General features: G+C 52.3%; 2 protein-coding genes across 2 annotated transcripts; one reads left to right on the top strand and one right to left on the bottom strand.

Moving 5' to 3' along the window:
• Positions 1–1,196: 1,196 nt before the first annotated feature.
• Positions 1,197–2,048, top strand: C8H16orf92 (chromosome 8 C16orf92 homolog). The gene is made up of 4 exons (XM_005351249.1): positions 1,197–1,266; positions 1,617–1,775; positions 1,846–1,933; positions 2,027–2,048. Exons 1-4 carry the CDS (start codon positions 1,197–1,199, stop codon positions 2,046–2,048), a joined length of 339 nt encoding a protein of 112 aa, XP_005351306.1.
• A 327-nt stretch (positions 2,049–2,375) lies between these two features.
• Fam57b (family with sequence similarity 57 member B) lies at positions 2,376–8,884 on the bottom strand. Its single transcript, XM_005351247.2, has 5 exons — positions 8,430–8,884; positions 7,532–7,615; positions 4,947–5,181; positions 3,832–3,927; positions 2,376–3,375 (listed from the first exon to the last, which is right to left on the bottom strand). Exons 1-5 carry the CDS (start codon positions 8,552–8,554, stop codon positions 3,088–3,090), a joined length of 828 nt encoding a protein of 275 aa, XP_005351304.1. The 5' UTR covers positions 8,555–8,884; the 3' UTR covers positions 2,376–3,087.
• Positions 8,885–19,269: the final 10,385 nt, after the last annotated feature.

Here is a 19,269-nt window from a genome sequence, read left to right as displayed (position 1 = left end):
AAAAAAAAAAAAAACAAAACAAAACAACAAAACAAGAAAGACAAGAAAGCAGATCGTGGCAAGATTCTTAGGTGGAAAACAGGTGGGTCGTCAGTGCGGGGAAAGACAGAGGCGCCCCCTAGGGGCCAACCGGAGTAACAGAGTAGTTAGGAGTCTCAATAACAAGCGCACGCACCGGCGCTACCAAGGAGACCCTGAAGTGTCCTTGGCCTGGGTGGGCTGGAATACATTTGTGATAGATAGGTCTAACTGCCAATCAGAGGCGAGCTACCTCTTACAACTCGGGAGGGGAGCGTAAGTCGCAATTAGGGAGTGACACCAGGAGGACTGTGGGAGCTAGAGGGGTGAGGCGGGGATGTGGGGGTGTGATGTGGTGGTGGGTGCGCACACGTGCCAGCAATACCACCGACGGAGAAACTGACCTACGATGAGGTGAATCAACTAGATTCTTTGAATGGCCGCAAGACTAGCCTTGGGATAAGCTAGGGGGAGTTCCCAGAACGACTCCTGACAGACAGTCCCAAGAGAGGAACCTGCCTGCCGGAGCGAGGGTAGCACGGAGGAGCACTGCTGCCACCTGGTGGGAAAGACTGCTATTTCTCTTGTTCCTCATCTCTGCGCTTCTATCGTTGCTGAGCACTAAGACCAAGCCTGGAGATGGATGGATGCAGACCCCTGAATCTGGGGACAGAAGGCAAAGGGGAGCCCCGGATAGAAAAATGCACACCCATGGGAGGCGTAGAGCCTCAGCGCACCTCTCTTCCCACTGCACACTGGTTTGCTCCTCCCTCTTAGGCTTCTGCAAATTACATGAGCCAATGTGTGCAAATTTCTTGGCATTTTAATAAGCATTCGATAAACAACAGTTGTGGTTGGTCCAAAGGACAACTGGAGGTGTGTAGCCCACTTCACCTCCCAAATACAGCTGCTGTACAAATACATTGTTGTATAGTCCCAGTAAGTTCTGGGACACCAGCCGGATGCCAGTGACCGCTTGACTGAACCCAAGAAGGCCTTGTGTACACCACTGAGCTACATCCCCAGCCCCCCACCACATTGTATCAGTGCCATCCCCGAGGATGAGGCTCAGGGAGTTCTTCTGCGCCAGGAACTGGAAGCACCCCACAGTCAGACTCCCGGAATGGCTCTGGCCTGTGACATCATAGAATCACAGAATTAGAGCAGGGAAGGGGGTTATGGAGCTGTGGCAGTGGGTGCCTGTGTGCCTGTGGATGGGGATGACTGAGCTGGGGGCTGTCGAGACAGGTGGGAAGCTGGGCTCGGGAACGGCAGGAGTGAAGGAGGCTTGAGAATAAGGAGGAAGCTTGGCTGTGATCAGGAGGCCAGCCCAGCCCCAGGCCTTTCTCCCTTCCCCTCCCCTCCCTCGTTCTTGCCAAGCGATAGGATTAGAACCGGGAGCCAAGGCACTTGGGCAGGCTTTTCTCTTCCATTCCGCACCCAGGTGCTACCCTCCCCTTCTCAGACATGGTGGGCATCTAATAGGAGCTCACCCAGCCCAGGCAACAAAAGGAGCAGGGCCCTGAGTTTGCCTGGCTTCTCGGGTAGGCACAATGGGCCCAAGGGACTCTTGTCACAGATTTTGCTTTGGTTCTTAGCGCCCAGAAGAGTTAGCACCGACGCCTCAATACCAGAAGCCAACTCCGGGCTCTTTGTAGACAGGCCTGACTTCTTTGATTACCCAGACTCAGACCAAGCTAGCCTTTTTGCTGTGGCCCAGTTTATTGGAGAGAAACCTGTGACCTTTGTAAGGACAGGTATGAACTGCCTTGATAGAGGGGCCTGCCTCCCAGCAGGACCTGGGAGAACTCTGCTCTTGTCTGGCAGATTCCGGCCCTGGGCTCTTTCAGCACATTCTGGTAGGCGCATTGCTGTTGGCCTTCTTCCTCTTCCTTCTGCAGTTCTGCACGCACGTGTGAGTCCTGTCTCCATGCCCTGCCCTACCCCTTCCCGAGAACGCAGGTCTCCTATGAGCCCTCCCCATTTGATCTCTCTCCACACTCCTCAGGAGCTTCCAGAAAGGGGCCTGAGGAGCCAGACAGGAGCCCTGGATTCTGCTGTGTGCTATGCATCTACTGGTCTTCTGTTGAGAAATAAAGGCAGTGCCTCTTTCCTTCCTGGCTGCCGCAGTGACCCTTTCTGTGGCCATCCACTCCCCGTCCCCTCCTCCTTCCTTGACTGCCCAGCGACTCTCTTATGTGACCATTCACACCTCCCCTTCCTCCCAGGCTGCCCAGTGGTCCTCCCTGTGGCCATCCACCCCATGCCCATGCCCTCCTTCCTCCTTCTATGTATCTATCCCCTTACCTCCTCCCTTCCCAGCCCCCCAAAAGTGGACCCGAGAGCCTTGCTGGCGGTCACGAAGATCGTCTTTATTAGCGGTCTGTAAAAGCACCTCCCAGGGTCTGTGACCCCAGACCGGAGGAAGCCGTGAGAGATCTGTAGCACCAGGGACAAGCCAGGGCCCGAGGGCGAAATGTGCAGCCTAAGAAGGGGCTGGTGCCCTTGCCTGCCCCCAGGGTTGCTCAGCACTGGGAAGGTTGTAAGGGAGCCTTCACCTCCCTCCCCCTACCCCAACAAATCAGAGACAGGCGAAAAAATAAATAAGGTTCCTCAGATCGGTCTCGGCAGGAAGGAACTGTAGGGGTCACCTGCCCACATGGGATGAGTTAGGGTGTCTTCTCTCTCCCAGGTGATGGGGAGCAGGGAGGGATTTGCAGCAGCGGAGCTGGGATGTTCTTAGCAGCGGGGCTTACCCCCTTGTCCCTTGACACCTTGGTCCCACTGAGCCCAGCTCTCCAGACCTCAGTACAATGTCTGACACTTCCACTTCCCTTCCTTCTGTTAGCACAGAGGCCGGAAGAAGCTCTTCATCCCGGTCCTGGTCCTCTCTCTCCCTGCCTTCCTCTCCTCTGACCTCAGCTCCTGAGGGTATTTAGCTTCTCCCTGTTCTGAGTCTTTCTGTCTTGGGGTTGTCAAGGCAAGGGACTCCTGGCTCTCACCCCCAACCCACTGGCCCCAAAGCCCTGTCTCCGCGGGGCTGGGGAGGAGGGCTCCCAAGCCCCAGCCTCAGTCCTGAGTCTGACAGGGAGAGGGTGGTGGGGGACCTCGGGGTCGGAAGAGACGGCAGGCTCCGCGGCAAATGAGGAAGAACCAGTACAGCTGGGGTGCGAGGAGCAGCGCGGCGCCCAGGTTGACGTGGGCCGGGATGGCCAGGGGCACGGAGAGCAGGGGCAGGCCGGCATGGCGCCCATAGGCCCAGTACAGGTAGGGGAAGAGCAGCACCCGGCAGCACAGGAAGCTGAGCAGCATCAGGGCGCCGTTCACCTTGTGCAGTAACGTGTGCTGTTGCTTGTACTGTGGACAGAGCAGCATGGCAGGGCAGGGAGAGCCATCTCCTTGCCCTCCATGCCGCCTATGGCTCCTCCCTCACCGGGCCAGTGCTCTTATTCTTGGTCTTATTCTTTTTGTTGTTTTGTTTTCAAGACAAGGTTTCTCTGTGCAAACACTCCCGGCTGTCCTGGGAACTCACTTTGTAGACCAGGCTGGCCTCGAGCTCACAGGAATCCATCTGCTTCTGCCTCCCAAGTGCTGGGATTAAAGGCATGCACCACCGCCACACCACCCAGCCTTATTCTTGCTATGTAGCCCAGGCTAGTCCCAAATTCATGATCTTCCTGCCTCAGTCTTCCTAGTGCTAGGGCTGTAGGCACACACCAGCATGCTGGGAGGTTGTATGGTCTTTGGAGGATTCCCTAAAGTCCCCGGCCGTGTCCACCCCACGGGCCCTCAGGCCCTCAGATCCACTCTCACCTGGATGAGGATCTTGCCCAGGCAGACGAAGGGCGTGCTCACTTCAGCCATCAACATGCAGCCCAGAAAGAAATCCCCCTTGCCCTGCCGCCACACCTGAGGGAAAAGACAAGGCCTGAGGAGCTGTGTCTGCATGCCTGGCTCCTGTCACCTTCAGAGACTCGTGTGTGTATGTGTTTATATGTGTATGCACATGTGTGCAGGCATGTATGTAAAGGCCAGAGATCAATTTCCTCAATTGCTCTCTGTCTTACTGTTTTGAGGCAGGGTCTCTCACCAACCCAGGGGTTCAGTCACTTGGTTGCCCTAGCCAGCGAGCCCCACTTCACTGCTTTCACTCCCCCAGAGCTGGGATTAAGCCCAGCTTTTCAAGAAGACTCAGGCCTTTGTGGTTGAGAACAATTACTGTATCTTCTCTGGGCCCTGTTGCCAAACCCCACCCCCTCTCTCTGAGACAGGGTTTCTCTGTATAGCCAGAGACTGTCCTGGAACTCACTCTGTAGACCAGGCTGGCCTCAAACTCACAGAGATCCGCCTGCCTCTGCCTCCCGAGTGCTGGGATTAAAGGCGTGCGCCATCACCGCCCGGCAGCTTTTTCTTTTGTAAGACAAGAGTCTCATGTACCCCAGACCAGCTTCAAAGCCACTGTGTAGCTGAGGGCGACTTTAAACTTCCTGTCTTCTCCTGTCTTCCTGTCCTCCACTCTCAGGAGCGAGGGTTACAAATGTGCTGTCTAGCCTTACAAAATGCTGGGGATTAAACCCAGGGCTTCACACACGCTGCAGAAACACTGTCAGCGGAGCTACCTCCTCTGCCCAGAGAGACATGTCGTCCTGGAATTTGAGCGCTCTGAGGGCACTGCCAAGCAGGGGTACTGCCTGTTTTACAATTCTCTGGCTTAGGAAGGCTTGCCTCACACCACAGGGAAGGACAACCTCCCAGACTGTAGCACTGCAGACTGACTTGGAGCTCCTGAGGTCCAGGTAGAATGCTGCTCAGGAAACCCACCCTAAACCCCACTACCCGGGACCTCTGTGTTGCAGCGCTGGCATGCTGGGGTGCAGCAGCTTTTCGCAGCCACCCCAGCTCTCCTGACTCCAGGAGGGAGGACTCACCACCGAGAGTGGGAAGCACACCAGCACCATGGCCGCGTGGTGGAGCACCATGAGGAACTCCTTGTGCAGGTAGCCGCGGACCACGGCCCAGGTGCTGCCCAGGGCTCTGGGCGTCCCGTCTTCCCCTCCGTGCCCTTTGACCTGATGTTTGTGCCAATGGCAGAGGAACATGGCGTAGATGTCATAGATGAAGTAAGGAACCGCAAACTGTGTGTAGGCCGAGGACAGCCAGTGCCTGCAGGGAGGAGAAAGGGAAGAGGAAGCAGACAGGTGGGGGGGGGAGCAGGATGCTCAATGGGAGTGAGCTAGCATCCCCGGGGGCTCTCAGAACAACCCCTAAAGCTTGAGTTGCAGATGCCAGAGTTGAAGGCTGCTAAAGGTGGGGATCCACCACTCAGCTTCTGAGGTTTGGGGCAGACCTCACAACCCACCATGTCTCTGTCCTTTTCTCTCCAAGGGTCATTGCTTCTCACCCTCCACCCACCCCTGCCTCTGCAGTGTCATAGGGAGAGGAGACCAGAGTGCTGGTGATCGTGAGCATTGATGAGAATGAGATGTGGGCAGGTACAAAGATGGCCCCGGTTAGCACTTCCAAGCACTGTAGCGATCCCGTGGCCCAGCACCAGCTGATGCGACAGCTTCTCACATGCCAGGCACTACGCGGGTACTTAAATCTTTACACAGCGGCAAGTTGGTCACTGCTCGTGAAACCCTGTGTCACGGAGAGGCTAAGTGATGCAGCCAAGGGAGAACCACAGAAGTCCTTGCCATCAGCCCCACTGTCTCAAGAAGGTTAGAGAAGGGTTGGAGCAGAGGGCCGTCATGGCAGCTAGCCTTAGCTCTGAGGTGGTGTGCCTATTGTTAGTTCAGGTCCGGCCAGCAGTAAAGAGAAAATGCTGAGCAAAGATGCCAAGACGAGAGAAAGTTCTACAGACTTTGGAGTAAACAAATACGGGAAGCACAAGAACAGGCAACGCTGCGCTTTTTCTCTTGAGTCAGCACTGAGGCTTTCTCAAGGCCAGGAGTCCTCAGGCGGGCCTGGGGTGGGGGGGAGATAGATGAAGCAGAGCAAAAGCCAACCGGGCTGGCCAGCGTACACCAAGTGAGGGTTCTGGAGAGAGTGGGGGGGGAGAACTGAGGGTACAGACTGGCTGGGGATGGGGTGAGCACAAAATAGCCCCAGCTTGCCCAGGCTGGCTGGCTTGGAAGTGGGGAGCAGCTCACCTTCAAAAGGACCCACATTGCAATGGTGTAGGGGAATGTGGCCCAGAGTCACGTAGGGAGGGATGGGGAGAGGCTTTGGCGAGAGATAGAGAGCAGAAATATTGGCAGGATTCAACCATGCTCAGAGAAGACTCGGAGCCTGCCTAGGGATGTGCTGGAAGAATGTTCTCATGGGACTCTGGGCTATGGGGGAGCCAGAGGGGCTCAGGCTCCTGAGCTGATAAGTGAGGTGTCAGATTCTATCTCTGCTCTGTCAGCAATTAGATGCTCAGAAGCAAGAACAGCTGTTGCCCTGGATTAGCCCCGACCCTCCCACCTACCTGAGGATTAAACGGGGAACAGGGTCAAGACCGGACTAGGGGATGGGAACGCAAGAGCCAAAAGGTGGCCTCTAGGTGGGAACAGGTGAGGAGGAACTGCCTGGTGCCCAGGCTCCTTTTGGACCCTCTGACTGCGGAAGGCATTCGAGAGGGCAAGCGGGAGTCAAGTCACGGAGAAGGATCCTGAGAGTTAAAGCCCTGCACCATGGAGCTAAGAACTGTTCTAGGCACTTAGTGCTCAATGCCTCCATGCAGAAGCCCTTCTGGGGAAGGATGTGACCTCACTCTAGGGCTTAGGAGGAGAGAACTCACTCACCGGAAAAAGAGACAAATAGACACCAGAAGGCGGATGGAGACCAGGGTCACCCAGAAAATGTCTCCTGAGGCTCAGAGGACATCACAGAAGGGCAGAAGAGCCAGAAAGTATGAGTGAAACTGTCCTGAGCACACGGCAAGCTTGCAGCAGCCCACCGCCAGCTAAAAATGGGCGGATCAGCACCACGGACAGGGCCAGTGTTTTCCCCTTCACCCTCCTCCCGCCCCACCTTTCAGGCCTGGACCTTTTTGGCAAGCACCAAACACTGCAGTCGCTGCCAGTGCCAAATTTTGGCCTCTTCACCCTACTCCCGCCCCCACTGCCTGACCCTCAATGGCCTTATGTCATCTCTTTCTCTTCCCCCTGAGACAACTGGACTCCAGAAGAAGTTGAGAGATGAGCCTGGCCTGGTGAGGAGGCACTCAGGAAGGTTCTGGATGGAAACAGAGTCTGGGGGATGCAAGACTGGATTGGCACTCAGAACTCATGACAGGAGGCTGGGAAGCTGCCTGGGAATTACTTTGAGGAGTTTCTTTGGCACCCACCCCTGCTTCCTTGCTTTTGACCTTTAGGACAGGGTCCTATAAATTTATCCCTGGTACTGAGTTGCAATAATCACATGAACTTGCATGGGCCCAAGTTCAGGGACCACTACAGATCTGGGGGACCCTGGTTCCCACACCTCTGCTGCTGGGGCATGGCAGATTTGGTCATGGGGCACTTACTGGTCGTCAATGATGTGCTTGCAGGAGGTGGAGACTATGTAGCCAGCTGTGGAGGCCATGATGGCTTGGACAGAGGACACCAGCCTAGGGAGACAGAAGGAGGGAAAATAAGGCGTGTGCCTCCATTTCTCTTCTTGCTGCCACAGTGGACCCTGTGCTTCTCGGGGCCATTTCTCGTCAGCTTCCCCCCAAGCCATGCTCTCTCAGCGAAGCCACGCTTAGCTGCGATCCCTCAGTTCCCGCCTCTCCAAGCCTTCTTCACTCCTAGTTTGTGACAGTAGAGTCTCCTTCCTCCCAGGACACCAGGGAGATCATTCTGAGGTGAGCCAGTGCTGGGAATGGCTGACAGTGAGGTCTCTCCCTGGGGAGGGGGGAAGGGACCCGTGAGGGACACAGGAGTCCCCAGTTGCTCCTGCACCGTTTGGTTACCCCGTCACTACGCTGCTCATACCTACAGTAACTGGCCCCACAGTGACCCCAAGCACCCCCGCCACTTTCCCACTATTTCCTTGACTGTTCCCATGGTCCTCTTCCTGATGGCCCTATTCTGGGGATATACAAGTTTCCCCCTCTACTTCTCCGTGCCTTGACCCGCAAACACTAGCCCTGAAAAGCGCGATCTCGCCCCTTGACTTGCTCCTTGTATCTTGTGGGACTCTTTGGTCACATGCTGGCCTGCTTTAAGAGGGTGGGAGAGGGACAAGCAAGATCAAGCTGGATAGTAGACCAGATGGCCGAGTTTCAATGAGGTCTCGGGGGAAGGTGAGGTCCAAGGTGGGAAGGAAGCTTGCATCTAAACCTCCCCACTGCTGCAGAGCCCAGGGAGGTGCTGAGGCCCCTTCCCCATGAAGCCTGTTTGGGGGAGAGGGGCTGAACTCAGGGAAGGCATGCCATTTACCTGGCGGAGACAATGACAGCATCGGCTTCCTCCCAGCGCAGCTGGGGCAGCCTCTGGAGCGTGTTCTTGGATAAGAGGAAGAGTCCGGGGAACACCACCCCCCCAGCCACCATTGGGGTGAGCATGGTGACTTGGACCCAGGCAGGGAGACCAGAGGGGCCAGAGAGGACAAGAAAGCCAAACTGAGGGAGTCAGAGGTGGAGAAGGGATGGCGAGCCAGAGAAGGAGAGAGGAAGAGGGAAGGGGAGGCACAAAGGGGCCAGGGCGGGGACAGGATGGGACAAGAGGGCTAGTCCAGGGCAAGGGAGAAAGGGGCTTCAGTGAGACTGGGGACACAGAAAGAAAGCTAGCTAGGCAGAGTAGAGACGGGGTGGGAGGATGCCAGTGAGAGGGATGGGAAGAGACGGCCAGGGGAGGACCTGGTCAGAGGACCGAGCAGGAGAGGGGACAGGAGGAGGAGGAGGAGGAGGATGCAGTTGGGGGAGGGGAGGGAGAGCCGCGGCAGGTGGGGGGGCTTACGTGGAGAGGCTGGGAGGGCCCAGGGAGGCGGGGTGGGGGGGGATGATGGTGCCAGCCCAGAAAAAGAGAGGGTGGGAAGGACCGAGGCAAGCCGAGGAGCAGCCGGGCAACTGGTCACCAGTCAACGCGGCTCTCCCGCCACCACAGGCCACCACCGCCTCCTCTTGCTGCTGCCACAGCCCCAATGCCCTGTGCGGACACTGCACATGGCATGGCAGAGTTGGTGCCCAGCCCCCTGCCCCCTCTGTGAGGAGGGGGAGGGGGAGGGGAAGCCACCAGCTTGGGGAGGGTGGGAGAGGGGGAGGGAAATGATGGCACCGACCAGACACCAAGAAACCGGACCTGCGGCAGCTTTGTCTCCCATGCAGCTCTGAGCCACAGCCGCGGCTGCGACAGAGATGGGGGGGGGGGGACAGGGAAAGAGGGAGGGGGAGGCCCTTAAAGAGACAGCAGCTGCAGCGCAGGGGGCTGCTAGGGACCAGAACTAGGGGAGAGATGGCTCTTCTCTTGGGAAAGAAGGTGGCCCCGGACTCCTTTGGCTGGCAGGGCGTTCTGAGCCCCTTTCCCATCAGCACTTTGGAAATGTCTGGTACTCCCTCCTGCCAAGGCTTATAAACATTAATGTGTGTCCCTCAGTGACCTGCAGGGATCTCAGCTCAGGGGTGCCCACTCCAGCTGAGAAGATTCCCTGGGGAAGGCAGCCCAAGTAGGTGGGGCCTCTTGCTTTGCCCGAAGGGAACACTGAAGGCTTGGCTAGGAACACAACAGTGCACAGTGCCCTTCAGAGCCAGAGGCCCCCCCTTCTCCAGTCAGGAGTGGAAACTCACACGCACCAGGCACCTCCCATGTCCTCCACCTCCCTCTGTCTTGTGTCCTTGCCTCACTGTGGGGACAGCACCAGGCTTCTAGCTCAGCCACTTTCTAGAGGTCAGGAAATGGTCCTGAGGGGTGAGCCCACATCGCCAGGGTCAGAAAGTTAAGAAGGACTAGGAACAGGGCTAAGGGGTTAAAGGCATAGTGGCTCCTCATGTGCTCCTAGCAGTGTGACACGCAGGGGACCCATGCAGGAGGATCTCACGTGAAAGCTAGCCTGGGCTACAGGGAAAGTGCCAACCTCGGGGAGAGGGAATGAGAGGGGGCCTGAGAAAAAGAAGATGCTGCCTTGGAAGCCCCTGTGTCTCCATGGAAGCCAGACCCCTTCCTCAGACTGCGCGGCCTCCTGGGTTCCCTTCTCCTGCCACTCCCCAGAACAGTCTATGAAGGAGGAAGAGCCTGGGGGTTGGTTGACTTAAACCCCTCATTTAATCCAAGGGAAAGCAGGGCCAGTGCTTTGGCCAGTGTAGCTTAGGCCTACCCCATGGCTGCTCCTCACGGGAACATGGCCTTCCTGTAGGCCTGCCTTTCGCAAACCCAACAGTCCTTCAGACTTGTATAGCATGGGGCCTAACATCCTAACACTGTAGTTTGAATTTCTGGCTGGCCCTGAGATAAGTCTCAAAAATCTACTGACAACTGACCTTTCTAGCCCACAGCCTATTCCCTGTGCTCCCTAGAGGAAGGGGATGATTTGCTGTTTTGTGCTGCTCTCTAGTGGCAGTTTGTGGGAATGGCTGAGGGAAGTCTAGGCCCAGGCAAGCGCAGGAATCAGTGTGGGAACCCATTGTAGACCTGAAGATCTAAGAGAAAGGGCCCACCCTCCTGGGGGTTACTACAGTCTGGGCACGGAACAAGGAGATTTTATGTCGCCGTTCCTTTGACCTTCTAGGGTTGGGGAAAGAGAAACCAAAGTTTATTTTTTATTTTTTATTTTTTTTTGATTTTTCGAGACAGGGTTTCTCGGTGGTTTTGGAGCCTGTCCTGGAACTAGCTCTGTAGACCAGGCTGGTCTCGAACTCACAGAGATCCACCTGCCTCTGCCTCCCAAGTGCTGGGGATTAAAGGCGTGCGCCACCACTGCCCGGCGAAACCAAAGTTTAGACCTTTAAAAGAGCCTTGCCAAGATAACATAAGCTATGTCCAGCTTGGGTTTGATTCAATCCAGGAACTGCAGGCAGATTCCTGGGAGTTCCAGGCTAGTCAGAACTACATAGGGAGATCCTGTCAGTATACAGATGGACCTAGCCTAGCTTGAAATCACAGTACTTGGAAGGCCGAGGCAGGAGGCTCACCAAGAGTAAAAGAATAAAACAAAAACAAGCAAACCTGAAAAAAAGTTAAAAGATAGCCTGGGCTATGGAGTAAGATCCTACCTCAAAACACAGAAACACAAAAACCCAAACAACAAAAACATACGCAGCGAAACAAAGACAAGCAAAAGTACAGGGAGCCCAAAGTCAGACTGATGAGCTGGCATCAAAGCCCCTTGACTGAGGACTACAGACCTGGTCAAGGGGCCGTAAGCTAACTGTGGACAGTGTGGATTAAAACAGAAGGAGATGGGGGGCTTGGGTGTCTACACTTCTGATTTGTCCTCTCTGCTAGGGAGTTATACAAACACCTTGGTAAATTCTGCCACTGGGGACAAGAGACCTATCTCAGTGGTTGTCTAGCATTGCGGAGGCTCTGGGTTCTGTGCCCGGCACTGCACACTCCCTGTCCTCGCCATGCCCTGGCGGTGCTCAGGTTTATATTAACAGCCTGAGGGTCCGACCCATCCCACAAACACGTTTGCCCAGTGCGGTGTTGCCAGCAGAAGATAGTATCTCCTTAAATTGCAGTCTGAGTTATCAGTTAAAAAGCAACACACTTCAGTCCAGCCAGATGGCTCAGCAAAAGAAGCTGACTGTTGCCAGGCCTCATGACTGAGTTCACGGAGGACTGGACCCCACGCGGAGGAGGGGCAGAACCAACACCTGCAAGCTGCCCTCTGTCCTCCACATATGAGCAACGGTATGTGCACCCCCTCCGACAACTCTTACAAAAACTATTAGCTGATTTCACCTAAACACTCAGTGACAAGCGCTTGGGAGACTGAGCCAGGAAACCCCTGGTATGAGGCTTGGTTGGACTACAAGGTAAAGCTGCATCTCAGGAGAACAAAGATTGGGATGCAGCTGGGTGGTAGAACACAGACCCTGGGTGCCCGTGAGTCCCACCCTCCACCTCCCCAGAGCCCAATGGCCCTTAGACACTCATTCCCATGACCCACGTATGTCTCCGTGGAAAAAAAGAAATGGTCGTTAGTATTAAACCCATTTCCAAATGAGGGTCTAAGCTCAGAGAGCCAGTGACTTGCAGAAGATTCTACTGAGGCACCCCCACTCACTCTCCCCTGTATCCTTTCCTCAAGCTGCCACCTCAGCTCCACCAGCCCTGGCCCCAGGAAAGATAGCCCACCTTCCCATCTTACTTTGACGCCACCAAAACAGCCTCTTGCCTCTCCATCTGCAGGTTGGTTTGGTTCTGCAGCCCCCAACAGAGGCCAGCAAAGCACAGTGGGAAGAAAACACAGCCCAGCAGGAAGAGCAGGGCCATGCCGGTCTGCAGGAGAGAATATAGCCATGAGAACAATTCTCTCCAGATACCCTCCCCCAGCTATGGTCTATAAAGACAGAGGACCCACAAGTCCCGCTCCTGGCCTTGATTGTACTTCACATTTATCCAGAACATCTGGACATGTAGCTCAAGCTAGCCCTGAGATTGCTTTATAGCCAAAGCTGGTCTTGAACTTCTTGTATTCCACCTCTACCTCCTCGATGCTGGGGTTAAGGTATGTGTCAATACACCTTACAGCTGTAACCCAGTTCAGACTATTTCAGTTTTTCCTAAAACCCTGGAGCTGGTGTAGACCCTCTAGAATTTATCCCAGGACTCAGGAGGCTAAGGAAGAAGAATCACAAGCGGGCGAGAATCATGGGCTACCTTAGAAAGTCCCTATCCCACAAATCAAAAACAGAGGGCTGGAAAGATGCTTCAGTGGCTAAGGGCACTGGCTGCTCTTGCACAGGACCTGGGTTTGGTTCCCAGCACACACGGTGGCTCACAACAGTCTGTAACTCCAGTTACAAGGGACTTGTTCTGGCCTCCTTGGGCACTGCATGTACGTGCAAGCAAAACACACCCACAAATATACAATAATTTTTTGAACAGGGTCACTCTATGTAGCCTGGCTGTCCTGGCTACGTAGACCAGGCTGGCCTTGAAATAACACAGATCTGCTTGCCTTTGCCTCCCAGTGCTGGGATTAAAGGCCTATGCCACCATTTTTGGCTAATAAATCTTAAAAGGGTGGGGGGCACTTGCCTAGCATGTGTGAAGCCCTGGTTCGATCTTTCTTTTGTTCACGCGTGCACGCGTGTGCACGCACACATACACACACACTAGAAAGAGAGAGAAGAGAGAGAGAGAGAGAGAGAGAGAGAGAGAGAGGAGGGGAAACAGAGAGAGGGAGAGGGAGGGGAGAGAGGAAGGCGGGGAAGGAAAAGAAAATAAGTAAAGAGAAAACTCCACAACCCAATTTCTCTTTTCCTTCACCCTAGTGATCCACGTTGCTCAGCGCCCCCCGCACAGCCTCTGCAGATACACACCCTGCTCTGTGTTGTCTTCAGACTTGTCACGGGCCTCACCTCCCTGGGACAAAGGTGGGAGGGCAAGGGAGAGGCTGATGCTTCTCCTCAGCACCCAAACTTGGAAAACGGAAGGGAGGGGGTGTTCAAATTGTCAAAATACTTGAAAATTTAAAACATTAAAAGAAAGAAAATTTAAAAGATTATTATCCCATAAAAATAAAAAAAGGGCCAGGCGGTGGTGGTGCATGCCTTTAATCCCAGCACTGAGGAGGCAGAGACAGGCAGATCTCTGTGAGTTCAAGACCAGCCTGGTCTACAAGACCTAGTTCCAGGACAGGCTCCAAAAGCTACAGAGAAACCCTGTCTCGAAAAACCAAATAAAAAATATCAAAAAAATAATAAAAAATAAAAATAAATAAGAAATAAAAAAGGGACGGCCGGTGGTGGTGCATGCCTTTAATCCCAGCACTCAGGAGGCAGAGGCAGGCAGATCTCTGTGAGTTCGAGACCAGCCTGGTCTACAAGAGCTAGTTCCAGGACAGGCTCTAAAAAAACTACAACGAAACCTTGTCTCAAAAATCCAAAAATAAATAAATAAAAAAGGAAGCAGAAACCCTGGAATGCGCGTTTTTTTTTTTTTTTTTTTTTTTTTGATTTTAGAAACAGGGTTTCTTCGTAGCTTTTGGTTCCGCTCCTGGAACTAGCTCTTGTAAACCAGGCTGGCCTCGAACTCACAGAGATCCTCCTGCCTCTGCCTCCCGAGTGCTGGGATTAAAGGCATGCGCCACCACCTCCTGGCTTGGAATGCACATTTTTATATATTATTTTTGCCTGGAAAAGCCTCTCCTCCCATCCACAGCACGGAGGAGTCGGGGAGGCCCAGGAGCGAGGAAGGGAGTTTGTAGCCTGCCATCCTGCTTCCTTTGAGGGGCTTTTAAGGGACCGTCCCAGCACAGGAGGAAGGTGTTGAACTGCAAGGACGCGTGCCAGATTGCTCCGCCGAGGCGGTCAGACAGAAAGAAACATCAGCCTCCCATTGGCGCGGAGGTGTCCTCACACTGTCCTTCCATTGGCCAATCACTTGACCCAGCGCTCAGCGTTTGTTTCTGTTTCTGGTTTCTTTCTTTTTTTTTTTTTTCGAGACAGGGTTTCTCCATAGCTTTTTGGTTCCTGTCCTGGAACTAGCTCTTGTAGACCAGGCTGGCCTCGAACTCACAGAGATCCTCCTGCCTCTGCCTCCCGAGTGCTGGGATTAAAGGCGTGTGCCACCACCGCCCGGCTCAGCGTTTGTTTCTGTTCTCGAAGAATGGAACGGGGCGAGGCGTTCTAGTGCTTTAGGTAGAACTGACCAATTGGAATTTGTTGATGATTTAATAGACATTTCAGAGATGGAGTCTGCAAGAAAGAGTCACTGATTTGGAAGACCGCACGCGATAAGCTGACAGTTTCTAGGATGGGAGGGTCTGCGTCTCAATATCAGATGTTACAGGAGGGGTGGTGTGCCCCAAGTTCCAGCTACTCACGATACTTTTTTTTCTTTATGAGACATGGTCGCTCATGTAGCCCAGATTGGCCTCAGATTCATTATATAGCTAAGAATGGCCTTGAATGTATTTTATTTGTTTGTTTTTTTGTCTTGTCTTTGTTTTTCTTTTTTTTTTTTTAAAAAAATTATTTATCGGGGGCCAGAGAGATGGCTCAGAGGTTAAGAGCATTGCCTGTTCTTCCAAAGGTCCTGAGTTCAATTCCCAGCAACCACATGGTGGCTCAGAACCGTCTGTGATGGGGTCTGGTGGCCTCTTCTGGCCTGCAAGGATACATACACACAGACAGAATATTGTATACATAATAAATAAATATTAAAAAAATAAAATAAAAAATTTATTTATTAATCATGTATACAGCATCTGCCTGTATGTATGCCTGCAGGCCAGAAGAGGGCATCAGATCTCATTACAGATGGTTGTGAGCCACCATGTGGTTACTGGGAATTGAACTCAGGACCTCTGGAAGAACAGTCAGTACTCTTAACCTCTGAGCCATCTCTCAGCACCTTTGTTTTTGTTTTTCGAGATAGGGTATCTCTGTAGCTTTGGAGCCTGTCCTGGAACTCACTCTGTAGACTAGGCTGGCCTTGACCTCAAAGAGATCCACCTTCCTCTGCCTCTTGAGTGCTGGGATTAATGGACTGCACCACCACCGTCCCGTTGGCCTTGATCTTCTATCTCCCAAGTGCTAGGATTACTGAAGGCCATTACTGTATCTGGCCTCATGTGGTGGTGGCATAAAAGCCAGGGCTTCACGCTTGCTTGGCAATGCATACTGTAACTGAACTACCCTGTCTCTCAAAGTAAATATAAGAGGAGCTGAGTAGGCTCAGTGGTAGAACTCTTCCTAACATTCACAGGGCACTGTGTTCTCTCCTCGGCACCTGCCAAAGGAGAAAACCAACAAATAAAACACACACACACAGGCCTGTCATTCCCAAAACTTGGAGACTGAAGCATCAGATCACAAATTCTGGGCTAGCCTGTGCTATGGAGAATCCTGCCTCCAAAATCCCAAACCGAACCAGACCAACCAGTGGTGGGGGTGTGGTAGTAAGCAACCTGCCATATGGTTTCACTGCCGTGATGTAACTGAGTGAAACCTAGCAGAGACTTCAGCTTGGGGAAAGGTGCGGATAGCAGATCCCAGAGAAGGGCGAGAATACAGTGTGTCCATGAGACTGTACGATTAGACATGGTGAAACATTGGTATTGTTTCCAAGTCTCACTGTGTAGCTCTGACTGGCTTGGAACTCACAGAGATCCTCTGAGACCAACCTGCCTCTACCTCCCCAGTTCTGGGATTAAAGGTAAGCTATACCACACCCAGTGGTTTGTTAGTTTCTATAATATTATTCAGATGTAGAAGTCCTAAAGGAACTGAAAGGGGTCTATTTGTTTTGTTATTATTTAGTCCTGGGGATTGAAACCCTGACAGGGCCGTTCATCTCCATGCCCTGGGACAGCTAACTGTTTTCTTCTGAACGTGAAGCTTACCCTGAAATGTAGGGCCAGAGCAGGGATGGATGGGTCAGACCAGAGTCTCACTGGAAACTTCTAGACTCTTCTACATTCCTTTCTTTCACCGTCAGTGCTGTGTGACTTCAGCCAAACAGCCCACAGCTGCCCAGGGTTGTCTGAGATGTGAAAGATGGGAGACACAATAGCTCACTCCAGCTTCAGGACCCACAGAAATATGCTCTCCCACCGAATTACCCCCAGCCTAGTTCACTTTCTCCCAGTACTGATGGCCCTTCTAGGCAGTGTCCTGGGATTTTTTTTCTACATTCCCTGCCAAACACATTTCATGATTTTGCAACCTACCAATGGGTAATGGCCTGCTTAGGAAAGTCTGGCTTTATTGCAATCCTCAAAAACTACATTCCTCAGGCAGCTTTCATTACTTTCCCCTAATCTATGCCTATAAGGAAAAAAAAATTTTTAAAGATTTATTTACTTATGTAATGTTTATTATAGACATACCGCATGTATGTCTATATGAGGGTGTCAGATCCCCTGGAACTAGAGTTATAGACAGTTGTGAACTGCCATGTGGGTGCTGGGAATTGAACCCAGGTCCTTGGGAAGAGCAGCCAATGCTCTTAACAGCTGAGCCGTCCCCCCAGCCCCAAGGAAAAATTTAATAACATTAAATGTATACTGTATATCTGTTTATATGTGTGTGGTTGTGCTTCAAAACATTTAATAGGTTTTTTTGTACACTAAGAATCAAGTTTTCATTGAGTCTGGTGGTTCACCACTGTAGTCCGGAACACTCAGAAAACTGAGACAGGAGGATTGAAAAGTTGATGCCAGCCTGGGTTACATAGTGAGAACTTGTCTCAAAAACACAAGGGCTGGCTGCACAGTGGTGGCACATGCCTTTAATCCCAGCACTCGGGAGGCAGAAGCAGGCAGATCTCTGTGAGTTCGAGACCAGCCTGGTCTACAAGAGCTAGTTCCAGGACAGGAACCAAAAGCTACGGAGAAACCCTTTCTAAAAAAAAAAAAACAAACAAACAAAAAAAAAAAAAAACCAACAACAACAACAACAAAAAAAATGCACACCATCATGAGACTCAGGTTCTGAGCCACACATGGGCCTGGTAGCCAATAGAACAGTATCAGTTCCAGCTGGATGGATGGATTATTTCCCCAGCACAGGGGAGGCTGAGGGAAGAGGATTGTCATGAGTTTCAAGCCACTGTTTGAGACATACTGCGATTCAGATCAATCTAGGCTACAGACTGGGACTCTGTTCTCTTCCTAAATAAATAACAAAGAAAGAAGCAATAGCACACAGCTTTAATCCCGGCACTCAGGACCCTGAGACGTTTGCTTGGTGGCTTGCTTTATTTCTTTTTTTTAACCTTTATCGATGCCATGCAGAACCTAAATTCTTTTTTTTTTTTTTTTTTTTTTGGTTTTTCGAGACAGGGTTTCTCTTTAGCTTTGGAGCCTGTCCTGGAACTAGCTCTGTAGACCAGGCTGGTCTCGAACTCACAGAGATCCACCTGCCTCTGCCTCCCGAGTGCTGGGATTACAGGCGTGCGCCACCACCGCCCGGCTCCTAAATTCTTTAATATGTCTCTACTGTCCTCACAATTCCCTAGACAGATGCCCGCACCCTCTGCACAGAGAAGTTGTGTGATATGCTCCAGGTTGTGTGTGTGTGTGTGTGTGTGTGTGTGTGTGTGTGTGTGTACTTGTCATAAGTAGTTCCTGACTTAGCTGGGATTTGTTGTGTGTTTGCGGCAGTGGGGAGGTTGGTTGTTTTTGTTTTATAAGACAATTCTTGCCTGGAACTCAGAAGTCTACCTACCTCAGCTTCCCAAGTGCTGGTATTAAAAGCGTGTTCTACCCACCCACCCACCCCATCTTTGTGTGTTTGCTTGTGTTTTTTAAGATGTATTTATGTGGGAGCTGGAGAGATGGCTCAGCAGTTAAAAGTACTGGCTGTTCTTCCAGAGGACCCGGGTTCAATTCCCAGCACCCACATGGCAGCTCTCAACCATTTGTAACTCCAGTTGCAGGGGATCAGGCATCCTCACACAGACATGTAGACAAAATACCAATGCACATATTCTTAAAAAAGAGATTTCTTGGGAGGCAGAGGCAGGCAGCTCTCTGTGACTTCAAGGCCAGTCTGGTATACAGAGTGAGTTCCAGAACAACCAGAATCGTTACACAGAGAAACCCTATCTTGAAAAAACCAAAAATAAATAAATGAATGAAAAAAATAAATAAAATATTTATATGTGTTTGTGCACACCATTGCATAAGTTTTTATAAACCACATGAATGTGCGCATTCAGGAGATGCTTGAACACTCTGGGAACTACAGTTACAGGTGCTTGTGAGCCGCTATGTTGGTGCTGGGAACTGAACCCCTCCTTGACCCTGTCATCTTTGAGACAAAGTTGCAACTGATTGGCCTTGAACTTGCTATTTAGTAAATTTCAGACCTCTCTTCTGTGGGCCAAGAGGTCTTCCTTAGCAGCTGGAGTTTGAGCCCCATGGTGTGAATTCCAAGGTACAATCTTGTGAGCTCCAAAAAGAAAGCTTTAACACTGTTGGAAACAGAATGACAAGGGTGGGAGGGGTGAAGAGATGGCTCAGTAGTTAGAGCACAGGTTGCTTTTCCAGAGATCCTGGGTTCTATTCCCAGTACCCCGATAGTGGCAGTGAAAACTGTCTGTAACTCCAGTTCCAAAGGATCCCGTTTCCTCATCTGACCTCCATCTGCTCTGGGCACCAAGCAGTAAA

Source organism: Microtus ochrogaster, chromosome 8, assembly GCF_000317375.1.
Source record: "Microtus ochrogaster isolate Prairie Vole_2 chromosome 8, MicOch1.0, whole genome shotgun sequence".
Taxonomy (NCBI): Eukaryota; Metazoa; Chordata; class Mammalia; order Rodentia; family Cricetidae; genus Microtus; species Microtus ochrogaster.
This window is presented reverse-complemented; position numbering and strand designations above follow the sequence as displayed.